The sequence below is a fragment of the Oryctolagus cuniculus genome, chromosome 18, assembly GCF_051225735.1.
Source record: "Oryctolagus cuniculus isolate XC-2025 breed Fujian yellow rabbit chromosome 18, ASM5122573v1, whole genome shotgun sequence".
Classification (NCBI taxonomy): Eukaryota; Metazoa; Chordata; class Mammalia; order Lagomorpha; family Leporidae; genus Oryctolagus; species Oryctolagus cuniculus.
The window spans coordinates 79,589,042-79,602,383 of NC_142884.1; the positions used below are offsets into that span (position 1 = coordinate 79,589,042).

At 58.8% G+C, this 13,342-nt stretch overlaps 1 protein-coding gene across 2 annotated transcripts; it reads right to left on the reverse strand.

The window, feature by feature from the left end:
* Positions 1-1,616: 1,616 nt before the first annotated feature.
* DBNDD1 (dysbindin domain containing 1) lies at positions 1,617-13,340 on the reverse strand. 2 transcript variants are annotated; one of them, XM_051841353.3, is made up of 4 exons: positions 13,165-13,340; positions 5,515-5,661; positions 5,000-5,140; positions 1,617-3,588 (listed from the first exon to the last, which is right to left on the reverse strand). In XM_051841353.3, exons 1-4 carry the CDS (start codon positions 13,193-13,195, stop codon positions 3,431-3,433), a joined length of 477 nt encoding a protein of 158 aa, XP_051697313.1. In that variant the 5' UTR covers positions 13,196-13,340; the 3' UTR covers positions 1,617-3,430. The 2 variants fall into 2 exon arrangements, with proteins under 2 accessions (XP_051697313.1, XP_051697312.1); XM_051841352.3 differs by lacking the exon at positions 13,165-13,340 and having other exon boundaries at positions 5,515-5,840.
* Between the last annotated feature and the right edge of the window lie 2 nt (positions 13,341-13,342).

Sequence of the window (13,342 nt, forward strand, 5' to 3'; positions counted from 1 at the left end):
TTGTGAAATGCACAGTAGTTTGTTTTAAAATCTCCAGGGTTTAAGCTGTATTGTGGCCTCTACCAAACCTTTATCACCTGAGCCTCTTGGGGGTCTTCTGGTGAAAGTGTGCTCCCTCCACCCCAGAAGGCCCCTGTGGTGGGTGTTGTCATAGGTCTCATGAGGTCACTGCGGCAGCCCACCCATAGGAGAGCCTGGGCTACATCTCACGTGGGGCTAGGCCACAGCAGTGCCTCCCACCGTGCCTCTTGCTCCCCAGGCCTCAGCACACCCCCTCCCGTTGCACCTGGGCTGCTGCCTGCACTTGCATGTCAGACCTGTCTCCTCACCTTATCTGGTGCAGGTAGCTCCGCACTCCCTTGCATGGGGCCTTCCCAAGTTGTTGAAGCATCTCCCTGGGTGGTAGCTATTCACCAGTGAATGGCACGAGCCATCTCCCACTGCCTGTCCCTGCCATTCCAAGTGTGGCTGGCAGCTTGCCCCTCCTTGGCCTGAGAGGGGAATGGCGCTTCCACCCCTACTCTGATGAGTACTGGTGGCCACTGCGCAGTGACCCTGTTCTGGCACGCCAGCCTCACTTAGTGCCTGCTGCACAGCAGGTGATGGCGCCTTCAGGGAGTAGGAGTGAGCTGATCCCTCTTCTGATCTGCTTCCACTGAAGGTGGGTGTTTCTCTCTTGCCGTACTGTGCTGGGAACTATGTACCCTTTGTCGCTCCCCCTCTTCGTGGAGGAGCAACACTAAGCCCTGCCTAGGCTTCATATCCGAGTCACGGCACCATTATGTCGCTCCCCCTCTTCGTGGAGGAACGACACAGGACCCTGCGCTGTTCTTTCGTCTGCTCGGCCCTCCCCGGGTTTGCTGCTGGTTCTTCCCGGGTTGGCTACTGTCCCTTCCACCTCCGTGGAAGGGCGGTTCCCCCTGCCACATTCCCCACTTCCGCAGGGGAGCGGCACACCGCCGGCCGGCTCTCTCGGGGGCTGCACAGATGTTCCCCTTAGATGTTCCCCTTAGATGTTCCTGGTGCATGCCGTCTCTCTCCTCCTTTATAGTCCTCCTCCGCCAATCCCAACTCGGCTGCCCACACGCCGAGCACGCTGCTCTCCTCCAATCAGGAGCAAGTCCCACAGCTTATTGGCCGAACTGGAGGCAGCTGTGTAGAAACTGTTTTCTCCTCTCCCAGCGCCATATTGTGGGAGAGCAGATGCATAGAATAAGTCTTAATTCCAGTAACAGTCTAGTCCGGGTTGCTCCCCACACCCTTCTCAGAGAATGCACACAGCACAGGCAGGTTGAGTCAGGTTCCCGGTCCGTAGATGGAGGAGACATGGCTAAGAGTTTTCTTTTCAGGAAGGTGCAGGCTGCCCTCGGGGCTGATGAGGGTGCAAGGATGTGAGTGCTGCTCACCTCTCCTCGTGGGTTAAGTGGTCAGGTGTGGCTTCATCTTTGCTTTGTGGCTCCCTCCCTGTTACCACAGCCTGTGGCTTCTGGGCCCTGAAGCTCCCTGGGGAGTGGCTCTGTGGGAAGCTTGTTAGCCAGGGGTAACTGCCTCCAGCCTGGGCTGCCTCTATGGGATTGTGTGGGGGCAGGGCTTTTACTCCTTTTTTCCTCCAAAGATTATTTATTTATTTATTTGAGAGGTAGAATGACAGAGTGAGGGAAAGACAGATCTTTCATCCACAGTTCACTCCCAAAGTGGCCACAACAGATGGGGCCTGGCCAGGCCAAAGCCAGGAGCCGGAAACTCCATCTGTTTCTTCCACACGAAGGCGCAAGAGCAGGGAACTGGACTGAAGTGGCATAGCAGGGACTTGAACCACCACTCCGCTGTGGGGTGCAGGCAGTGCAGAGTGGCCTGATCTGCTGTGCCACAACACCCACCCCATAGCTTTACTCCTCAGTGATGCTTTTGCCTTACTTCTGGATTGGAAATCCAGGGCACTTGTCCCTAAAATGGAATCCAGTTAAGCACAGCCCAGCAGGGTCCCAGTGGCTCCTGAACTTGAGAACTGGCAGAGAGCACGGAGCTCCCTCCTGGCTGGCCCACCTTATACTGCTGCCCTCCCAGCACGGACCTATGTGCCCTGATGTCGGGAAGAAACAGATGAGGCCTTCAGGTGAGGGGGTTGATGCTTTAATCCCACTCTGTAAATGAGCTGTTTGGGAGCAAGAGCAGGAGGGATGGCACAGGAGAGGGAGCCTGCTAGGTAGGGGTAGGCAGGGATGTTTCGCCGTGTGGGTTGGAAACCAGGGGCATTTTTCATCTTAGGAGACTTGATTGTGCCTTCCGGGGACAAGAGTGCAGAGGCAGAGGGGGTGCCTCAGAAGTAGGAGAGTCCCAAAGTGCTCTGCACGCAGCAGGAGCCCCATGCATGCCTAGGGCATCTCTCCCCAGGAGTCCAGTGAAGATGAAGGGGAGGACCCTGTGTCCTAGCCAGAGTATTTTAGTGGGGGAACAGGGCAGGGCAGGTTGGCTTGGGAAGCAAGCTTGAACTTTTAGTTTGAAGCCACTCTGACTTTGCTGTCTGGATCCACTGGCCTGGGTGCCCCTGAAGTTCCCATCGCAGCCCTGCCTCCCCTGTTCCTTCCTGGGCTGCTCCTAGGGTAGAGACCCTCCCAGACGAGGCCTGCCAAATGTGTCTGACGGCCTTGGGTGGGCACAGCCTGGGCAGTGGGGATGTGGAGAACTGACCCAAGTATGCACCCTTGTGTGGGATGCAGGAGAGGGAGGAGTTACTGAGGTTCTGAGGCTGTCTGGCAACTTTCGGTGTTCTGAGCTGGAGAAGAAACGGGCCAACCAAGAGAAGTGAGTGCAGGTCTTAGAAGGGGCCTGGGGAGGAGACCCTGGTGCCAATAGTATCTCCCATGGGCAGAGGAAGGAGGCAGAGTTGAAATTGAGGTGGAAATTTGGGGACTGACCCCTTATGCACATGCCAGACAGCAAAGCGTTCTGGTAGCCACTGCCACCTCGGGGAAGCTCTGAGTGGAGACCCGCCAGGGATTTCTTGGAGCAGCTCCCATAGGCTCAGGTCCCCCTCATCTTGAGCCCACACACGAATCTTCTGATAGGAGCAGTGATCCTACACATGGAAGTTTCTGGAAGGCCTAGGCCACCGTTGTCCACTTGTTGGGTTCCTTGGCAGTGACTCCACAGCATTTCCGTCCCCGTTCCAGGGCTCAGGAACAAGCGTGATGCAAGGCCCTCAGGCTGTGCTTGTGCTGGGGCCCACCGTGTCCCCAGGGGAATGGGCCAAGGCTGTGCCCTGCAGACCCGGCGGGCCTCCTGTGGTGGCACCCTTGGCCCTGACCTGCTGTCAGGTGATGGCTGGAGCCTCATGGGGAGAGCAGTGTGTCCACAACTGTTGGGGTTTACCATTGCAGTGGTGGTCTGGCCCCAGCCTTGTAGCAGCTCTGGGACACCTGGGGAAAGCTTAGTCCTCCTTCGGTCTCTCTATGGTGAGAAACGTGTCCACGATTGCCGTCTGCCGCTCCGGGTCGCCAAGGGGCTGCTTCTCGCGGTTTTGCTCTGCCCTTGCCCTCGTCCAAGAGGGGGAGCGCAGGCAGCCGGCACGGGGTAGCGGGTGCAGACCTGGCAGGGACAGGGGACGCAGAAGTGAACCAAGGCTGTGGTAGATTGTTGCGCGCGGGGGTGGGGGTGGGGGAGTACTGTGGTGTCTCTGGCATGTCACCCTGGCCTCCTGTACAAGCACTTCTGAGGTCTGCTGTGCATGTTGGGGGCCACCCACAGAGATGGTGGCTTCATGGCCCTGGGCAGGGCTTTTCTCATGTCTTCAGGAGTCACCCATCCTGCTGCCTGGCTCCTCCAGTTTGGTGTGACAATGACCCTGGTGTGGCCTCTCCAAAGCCTCGTGGTGGCCCCGTGTGGCCAGCTGCTCCCTCAGGCCCTGCAGGTCTCACCCAGCCTCTGCCCCACCAGGAGTCTAAGCTTCTCCAGGGTGCAGGCTCCCTGGGCTGGAGTTTGGGGTAGATTGGGTTCAAAGTCTCCCAGCTCCACTCCCAGCCACAGCAGCCACAGGCTGGCCCTAGCCCGGCACACATCTCCTATGCAGGCTCTTGTACCTGTCTGCACAAGCAGAGCCTGGTGGGAACCAGCTTGGGTCTAGGCAGTGGCTTGGACTGGAGGTAAGCTGCGGGGCTAACTCATCCCCCTAACCAGGGCCACTGTCATTGCTGGGAGCCCACAGCACCCCAGGGACTGACAGGCTGTCCCCATCCCCACCCTCTGACCTCCAGGGACCCTGTGAGAAACCCCTCCATGATGGGGATTCACAGTGGGGGCTGCTGCCTTTAATGGGGCCTCAGCTGACAGGAAGGGGGATGGGGTGGTGCAGGTTCTATCCTGGGCTTTGGGGTGGGCAAAGCAGAGGCCAGGCTGACTTCTGAAGGTTGTGGCGGGGTGGGTAGGGGCAGTGTTCAGCTCCGCTGCTGAGGTGGACGGATGCTCTCTTGGGTCCTTCTATTCTGAAGGGGTGTGTGTGTGTGTGTGTGTGTGTGTGTTTCCAGCTCCTCTGCTGAGGTGGGCAGATGTCTTGTTGATGCCCTTTGCTGCCCATGGTCAGAGAGACTAAAGGACACACCACTGTGTCCCCACTTGTGCTGTGAGGCTGGACACCTTGCTGCCTTGGTGTCTTGGGAACTGGAGGTGACCAGGCAGTGAGCTGGGCAGCTGCTCCCACCCCCGTCTTGGTACTTCACCCCGTGTGAGTTGAAGTCACATGTAGTAGTTTTTGCTCTCAGTGGGACAGTAGCTTTGGGTTTGTGTTGCTCATGAGCAAAATAAAGGGGAGGCACCTGTGACAGACATTCCTTGAAGTCTGGCCAACAGGCACATAAAATGCTCAGTAGTGAATGAAGGGTGCAGTGGCTACATACTCACCACATATTTGAGGTGAGAGTATTTGCAGAAATAGGGATCTGGGGGAGCAGCAGCCCCAGGACTCCCCCCACCCCTGCCTACCATGTTGTGGTGCCATCCTCACCTGCTGGGGAGTCATTGGTCAGGTTCTCGTCATCCGAGTCAGCAAAAACCTCAGCCAGCTCCTGGTCGGACATGTCGGTCAGTTCGGTGAGGTCCAGGAGGTCAAAGTGGACCTCCAGAGAAGAGACGCTGCTCAGGGGCTCTGGAGGCACAGGGAGCACTGTCACCCATAGTCCCTCCCCGTGAGGCCCTCACAGCCCTGAGGGGCCTGGGAAAGTGCACTGCCTCTTCCATGAGGCCTACGCACTCGTCAGAGCTTTTGGGAGAGCCCAGCACAGTCAGGCTAAGCCTGGGACAGACTTGGTTCCAGAAGGTCTCAGCCCTCGAGGCTGGAAAGCCTTCTGGGGTCTTTGTCCCAGAGATGGTGCCACTGAGCCTCAAGGAGCCACGGCAGCAAAAGCTTGGCTTGGCACTGGATGCAGACCCCATTTCCGTGCTGTCTTCTGCCCTCCACACCCCAGGCTGAGAGGAGCGCAGGGTCCCACAGAGTGCGTTGTGCAGGCTGGCGATACTTACGCCTCCTCTCTGTGACCTGCAGGAGCCCTGGTGCTGGTATTGGGATGCCGCCCTCCTCCTCGGTCACAGGTGTGTGGCAGCTGTCTCCCATCTCATGGCCTGGGACATCCAGGGCGGCCCGGGGCACCTCGACCTCTTTAACAGTCTCTGTGACCAAACATGCATTGTCAGCTGTAGACATGCTGGGATTCCCGCACCCCACCCAGGAAGCAGCCAGAGAGCTTGGTAGAACAGGTGACCTGTGGCTCTGGGCCGTAAGCGTGGGTGGCCAGCGGCGGGGCGTCAGACCGGGGCAGGGAGGCTCCTCTGTGGAGGCTGCCCCTCCCCTCAGGCCCCAGCCTCCTTCCTGTGGGTGAGGAAGGGAGAGGTCCAGACTTAGCACTAGACGCCATGCAGCTCAGGGTGTGGGAATGCTACGATGGTCCTTCAGCCAGAGCCTCCACTGTCCTGTTTCTAACTTTGGGTCTGGCCCAGGACCCAAAGAAGGTCACGCCTGCCTCTCTGTGGACTCTCCTATTAGAAACGCGTGCTGCTGTGTTTGAATTCAAGATCCCACATTCTCAGGCTGTAAAGCAGACAGAAGTGGCAGTCTTTCCATTCTGATTGCTCTCTGCCGACCCCACCTCACATCTGAGCAAATGTTTTCCAGCATTCCTCTGTGACTTCAAAAATGCAACTGCCTATTTTTTATATTTAGCAACTTTTCTGTGGCGTGAGAGCGGGAGGCTCCTGAGGGACCTGCCTGGGAGGAGGCCGTACCGCCTCGGCACCAGCCACACCTGGTTCAGTCGTTCTGGAGTGTGAAGTCCATCCCTGCCCACACCTGACAGCTCCTGCAGGCGCTCCAGGCCCAGCGTGGCTGCCCCTCACCCCCTCACAGCCACTGTCGTCCCAGCAGCCGCCTCTGCCTGGCGCCCTGTTAGTCTAGACTGAGCGTGGCTGCCCTCACCCCATCACAGCTGCTGTCGTCCCAGCAGCCGCCTCTCTCCAGCCCTGTTAGAGGCAGACAAACCCCCTGGTGCACTTTCCTCCTGACCCAGGGAAGCGTCGAGGTGGCCACCTTCCCTCCCCTTCCCTGGTCCCCACTGTGGCCCCCAGGCCCCTTCCCAGATACCTCGCTTCCCTCAGCTGGGCCCTGCGCAAGAGGGGCCGCTGTACCCTTATGCACCCTAGAGTGAGTAGCCTCGGCATGCGCTCACAGGAGTGACTTCCCTCCCGGCTCACGTCAGCATTGCCTCCCTGTGGCTGCCGGAGGCCCCTTGTGGGTATTTCTGGCAGTCCTGAGTGTTAACACCAGGAGCTGCTGGGTGTGAACAAGCAAGCAGCAGCCTGAGCCAGGGCTCTCAGCACTGACAGCTGCCTGCCAGTGGCCGGCCTGCCCCCTGGTGACACTGGGCAGCGGCCTGGGAACCGCCAGGGGGGACCCGTGGTCTGTAGTGAGTTCCCGGGTGGTAAGGAAATGGAGGCACAGCTGCAGAGCTGGCTGAATGAGGACCACCTGCTCCATGCCTCCTGTCCCTGGGGCCCAGTGCTGTGTCATTGCGTGGTCCCGTCTCAGGCATGAGGGCTGGCCAGGCTGGACGGGCATGGAGGATCCAATTTCTGGCTCTCCGCCGGCGTCTGGAATGTGGTTTCTTAGCATCCTCGAAAGGTAAAATTACACCACCACCCCCAGCTCAGCAAGGACACCTCCTGTGCAGAGGGCAAAGGGGTGGGATGGGGACCAGGGGCCTTCCCTCACCAGGCAGCAGGGGGACAAATGCCTGAATCGCTTGCCCAGAAGGTCCCAGGTTCCCCTCCTTGAGGGTGCAGGTGGGTGACTTGGGTCTCGCAGGCCTGTGCCATTACTGCAGTTCAAAAATGCTTCCACACATCTCAGAGCTAAGCCTGGGTCCATGGCTGGTGTGACCCTGGCCGAGCTGGCAGACTCAGGAAGGTGCTGCTGTTGGCCTGGAGTGGCCACACGGGATGGGAGCAGAGCAGAGGTTGGAGCAGGCACTGCCCTCTGAGGCATGGCCAGCCCAGACCTGAGAGGGGAGAAGTAGGGAAACAGGTGCCAAACTTGCTGGCAGTTCCTGCCTTGGAGGAGGCCAGAGACACTGCTTGCCCAGGCTTACAGGCCCAGCACATGCCCCTTTCTCTGAGCAGGAGGACCCTGGCTGGCCCTTGGTCCTCGTCTCCACCTCTGATCCCCTTTGTCTGAGGGACCCCCCCCCCCCACTCCTGACAGCCTCCAAAATCGAGGCGACCTGGGTGGAAGCAGTTCTTCGGGGAGCTGCCTCTGTGGAAGCTGAGCTCCCCCGGGCTGACAAAAACGAGTATTTTACTTTGTGTATCCCCAGTCTCAGTCAGCCAGCTGCCTCCTCACAACCAGATAGGACGCTTGAGTAGTCTTCAGAGGGGAGGAAAAGGAGTCCCACGGGGCCGGTGCTGTGGCGTAGCGGGCTAAGCTGCTGCCTGCAGTGCTGGCATCCCATGTGGGTGCCGGTTTGAATCCCGGCTGCTCTACTTCCAATCTGGCTCTCTGCTATGGCCTGGGAAGGCAGTGGAAGATGGCCCAAGTCCTTGGGCCTGCACCCACGTGGGAGCCCAGAAGAAGCTCCTGGCTTCGGATCGGCGCAGCTCCAGCCGTTGTGGCCAACTGGGGAGTGAACCAGTGGATGGAAGACCTCTCTCTCTTTCTTTGTCTCTCCTCTCTCTGCAACTCTTTCAAATAAATAAATAAATCTTGAAGAGAAAAGAAAAGGAGTCTCGAGTCGCACCTCTCCCAGGAGCACAGCACAGGGGGCTGGCTAGGGATTGGAATCCAGGCTGTCACCTGCCACCTGCAGGCCCCTGACCTGGCTCGTGGCATGAGTCTGGGAGGCAGAGGGAGAAGAAATCCAGAAATCCCCTAACTGGTTTAAAGAAGGCAGGCCAGAGGTGGGGTCTCCACTAAACAACCTCATTCATCCCGCCAACAGAGACTTGCAAGTGCTCAGGCTCTGGGATAGGGCACATACGTGATGTGGGAGCGTTGGGGTCTGCTCTCCCACCCTGGGAAGCTGTCAGGGAGGACCTGAGACTGAGGAGGAGTGGTGTGCATAACCGTCCTGAGGGGGCAGTGGGGGCCCGGCAAACAGCAAGGGCTGGTGATGGCAGGAGAGAAGATGGGCAGGGGTGTGCGCAGTTCCCCGGGGCTGTGTCAGGACTGTGACTTCTGCCCTGAGGGAGCCGTGTGGAAAAGCATTTATGCGTGTTTATGGTGAGGCAAGTGAGGACAGGGTCTGAGTGGGAGGGGAGAAGTCTAGGTACTGCCCCTACCTTCCTCACACATGCTGGTCTCCTGCTGTGGGTGCAGAGATGGGGGCCGAGCAGGACCCCACACAGCTCCGTCACTGTCTTGCAGTGGGGAGGGGCGCTTGGCACACCAGCGACCTTCCTCTGCACCCTGGATCCCTGGGGCCCTGCCGAAGCCCTGTGAGGCAGAGCCTTTCACATTTCCACGCAAAACAGTAAACGGTGCCCCAAGTTGATGGAGGTTGGTGCCCCTGAGCTCCTGAAGCCAGCAGGTGTCTAGTGTTGATGATTTCCCATCTCCCTGTGGCAGTGATCTGGTCTTTATTCTGTAAAGCCCTGGCCAGTGTCAGGCTGTAGGGAGAAGGAAAACATAGATGGTGCTGCTTTTGCCCTCAGGAACATTAATCTTTTGGCTGAAAGAATGTGGAAACAGGAGATTGAATGCCAGGCCTGAGTCCCTGGGAAGGGCATGTAAGGTGGTGCAGCCACTGTGTAGAAAGCGAGTGGACCGGGGCCGGCACTGTGGCCCACTCTTAATCTTCTGCCTGCGGTGCCGGCATCCCATATGGGCGCAGGGTTCTAGTCCTGGTTGCTCTTCTTCCAGTCCAGCTCTCTGCTGTAGCCCGGGAAGGCAGTGGAGGATGGCCCGAGTGCTTGGGCCCCTGCACCCGCATAGGAGACCAGGAAGAAGCATCTGGCTCCTGGCTTCAGATCGGTGTAGCTCTGGCCATGGCGGCCATTTGGGGGGTGAACCAACGGAAGGCAGGAAGACCTTTCTCTCTGTCTCTCTCTCTCACTAACTCTGTCCAAAAAAGAAAGAAAAAAAGGCGAGTAGACCTGGAGTTAGCGTGTGACCCAGCAGTTCCCTAAGCATCCACATGAGGATGCCAAGCAGCCCAGCGTGGCACTGGGACCAGTGGGCCAACACAAGCTGGTTTAACTACACAGCAGGCGGTGACAACACGAAAGGAATAAAGTACTGACATGTGTGACAACATGCATGGGCCTTGAAGACAGCATGGTGGGTGCAGTCAGTCACAAAAGACCACGGTGCTGTGTAATTTCATTCCACAGGAAGTCCCAAGTAGGCAGGTCCACACTAGAGTACTGATTGCCAAGTTCTGTGGGGTGGGGGTGATCAGCATGTACAGGCTTTTTGGAGGGTAGTGGAAAATACTCTAGAAATGTGGCGATGACTGCACACCGTTGTAAACACAGTAAAACGTCTGCATTGTCTGATTTGCAAGGGTGAATGTAATGAGACATGAATTAGATCTCAGCTAAAAAACAAGTCGCGTGGAAGCAAAGGATGACTGTGGCTTGAGCTGATGGGAAAAGCCAGAGGGAGGATGTGCTGCGTGCCAGGTAGCAGGCTCAGCCCCAGGGAAGGCTGGGATTAGGTATGAGAGGTGTGCAGTTCTAGCTCCCATGCTGGGGCCTGGAACACAGTAGGTGCACAGTGAGTGTGGAATGGATCATTCCCAGGCCCCACAAGAGGCTGCACTGAGAACCGTCCAGTCCGCTTACACCTATGGACACGCTCTGGTAGGAGGACGAAACAGGATCCTCACTGCTAAGAGCTGCTGCTCTCCTAGGGTGTCGCAGCAGGCTTGTAGGGGCGGGGTGCGGCACCCTGGCTCCATCGTAGCGTGGAGGTGTCTCCCCGGACAAGGCGGAGATAAGGAAGTGTCTGATGCCACAAGCAGGTCCCCGGCATGGAGTCCCAGCACGGTCCTGGCTTCCAGCCCAGCACAACCCTTATTGGGCACCCAGGCCCCTGCAGGGGTGCTGCCTCTCTGGTCTCTGGGTGGAGACAGGAGTTGGGACCCCACAGTCCTGCCCCTCCAGGCTCCCCCGGGGCTGACTGCTGATACCTTGTGCTTTGCCGGTGACCTATTTTCTAGCACATTCGTGACTGGAAAAGTTGGCCCGAATCTCAGGTTCCCTGCTGTACTGTCGGCCCTGCCTGAGCTGAGGGAGGCACTCCGCACAGACCACCGCATGAACCAACAAATGAACTAATGAACTGAGTGCACAAAGGCCAAGTGGCTACTGGGAGGGAGAGATGGTCATGGCGGGGGGGACACTGCACTCCAGTTCCCCAGTACTCTAGACCTCGACCTTGAAGTCAGGTCCTCCGTCCTGCACACTAAGGGTGCTGGGATACCTCCCGAGGGCAGGGCCAGGGACGTCGCCCCGCCTTATCCCAAGGCACAAGAGAGCATGTGTCAGTACACTTTGATATTAGGAAATTATTGTTCCCCTCTGTAACTCTGCCTCTCAAATAAATAAGTCTAAGAAAGGGGGGAGGGGTCCAGTGGAGCCGGTGCTGTGGCCTAGTAGGTTAAGCCTCTGTCTGCAGCGCCAGCATCCCATATGGGCGTCGGTTGGATACCCGGCTGCTCTACTTCCAATCCAGCTGCCTGCTAGCGTGCATGGGAAAGCAATGGAAGATGGCCCAAGTCTTTGGACTCCTGCACCCAGATGAAGCTCCTGGCTTCAGACTGGCCCAGCTCCAGCTGTTGGGCCACTTGGGCAGTGAGCCAGCGGATGGAAGACCTCTCTGTTTCTCCTCTCTCTGTAACTCTGCCTGTCAAATAAATTAAATCTTTAAAAATATTATTTATCAATTCAGGTGCAAAAATAACATTTTAATGATGCTTTTTTAGACAGTCTCTGAGTTTAGAGCTACCAAAGGGAAGTTGGTGGCAGTCTGGTTGCACAGCCCTGGACATGGGTCTGCGGGCTGGATGTGGCACAGGGGGCCTTAGCACACTGTTCTCTCTGCTTTGCCCGTGCTCCTTACTCTCAAAAATAGTTTTCAAAAGCAGGTGAGAACTCAGATAATGAACGTCATGTTGCCAATATGAGATCCCACAAAGTGGAAATCCCCAGCCCTCATGCAAACCAGAAAGCATGGCCAGGGGAAGTGAGGTCGTGAGCCCTCGAAGGATGGGGTCCTGCTGTCTCTTGCCGTGTCCCCAACCGCAGGTGTGGGACTGACACCCTGGAAAGACATTTGCTTTCCCAGAGTGAATCAGGTATCTGAGGTCCCAGCCGGTAAAAGATGCAGAAACTCAACGTGCTGCCTCTGCCCTAAGTGGCTGGAAGTGCTTTCTTTCCCCAGAGGAGGAGAGAAAGGCCATTCACTTCTTTCCCAAAATGCCTTACCTCGTTAATCTCACATGGGCTCCCACAGTCCTGCAGGGGAAGGGGTGCCGTCTCCACTGACAGCTGTGGGAACACAGGCCCCTCGGGGTCCGTTGCTTGCCATGCCTCACAGCTGAGAAAGGGCTCTGAGCTCCCTAAGCCCTTGGTCTCCAAACCTGCCCCCTTCCCATCCCTACAAGCCTGCTGCGTGGCAAGATCCAGGGCCTGGGACTGAAAACCCAGATCCACTGGCTGCGGCTGTGTCTGCTGGCGCTTGGGGGGTGTGACAAGGGCTCCACCATCCCCAAGTGGCAGGTGGGCCAACTGCTTGCAGACAACTCGTGGGGTGCTGTCTTTGGGCTCGGGTGAAAGCTGCAGGGGGCCAGTAGACTAGCTGGCTGGCCTATCCTCTAGACACCTGCTGGGTCCCTGGGGTGGGTCCTCCAGGAAACCCAGGAAGTGTCCCGCCTGGCCAGGCAGGTGTGTGGGAGTCTACAGTTCACCCAAGTTCCTAGGCCGGTGGACCCCCAAAATATTTCTGGAGAGGCTTGTGGGAGGAAGGGGGATTTCCGAGGGTTATCCGCCCACTGTCAGCCACCACTCTGCTTGTGGGCAGATTCCAAGTGGGGGGACCAGTGGTTGCAGCTCAGCCCTCAAGGGTCTGTGAGAGGGGGGCACTCACGCACCCCTGCAGCCTCCCGCAAGCCACGCCACAGGCACACCCCATCTAAGCCCCACGCCCCTTGCGGCCTCCCGGTGCTGGCCTGCCCGGAGTCGCGGCTGGAGCGAACAAAGCGGTCGCGCGAGAAAGCCGGCAGCGTCACCCCCTTCTCGCCTACTGGGACCCCAAAGTCCAGCCTCGGCACGCCCCTCCCCCGCCCTCTGGGTTCCTGGCTCTGCCGGGAGGGAATTCAGGGCGAAACTCTTAAGCCCCGCACCCAGGAATGCACCAGGGACCGGTTCCCCGGCCCAGAGCACCGAAGACAAGGGGGCGGGGACGCGGTGTGTGCGCCCCCCGGCCCCGCGCGAGGGCCATCTCCAGGAGGTGCTTCCGGCTGCCCAGCTGGCCGGCCGGGCTCTCTCCTCCGCCCCCCAGCTCCGGGACAGGCTCCGCGGGGAACGGAAGCTGCCGGAGGATCTTGGGGTTCCCGGGTGCGGCCGGCTGCGGCTGGCTCCCGGGAAGGGGCGGCTTGGGGGTCTTGGGGTTGGGTTCGCACTTACCTCCGGGACCAGCGCCCTCCGGAGGCTCCATGTGGCCTGCAGGGTCCGGGACGGGCGCGGGCGGCGGCGGCGGCGGCGGTGGCGGCGTCACCCGGCCCGGGCGCCCCAACAGCTGCTGCGGCGACTCGGCCCGGGCTCCGGGCGCAGAGCATCGGGGCAATAGCCCCGGGGCCGCGGC

Bases quoted from the DNA above. Each gene is read 5' to 3' on its own strand.
- DBNDD1 (XM_051841352.3), bottom strand. From the start codon at position 5,695: ATGTCTACAGCTGACAATGCATGTTTGGTCACAGAGACTGTTAAAGAG. The intron at 5,141-5,514 runs GTAAGTATCGCC...CTGTGCCTCCAG, and splicing joins GCAGGTCACAGAGAGGAGGC to AGCCCCTGAGCAGCGTCTCT. The intron at 3,589-4,999 runs GTGAGGATGGCA...TGTCCCTGCCAG, and splicing joins GACCAATGACTCCCCAGCAG to GTCTGCACCCGCTACCCCGT.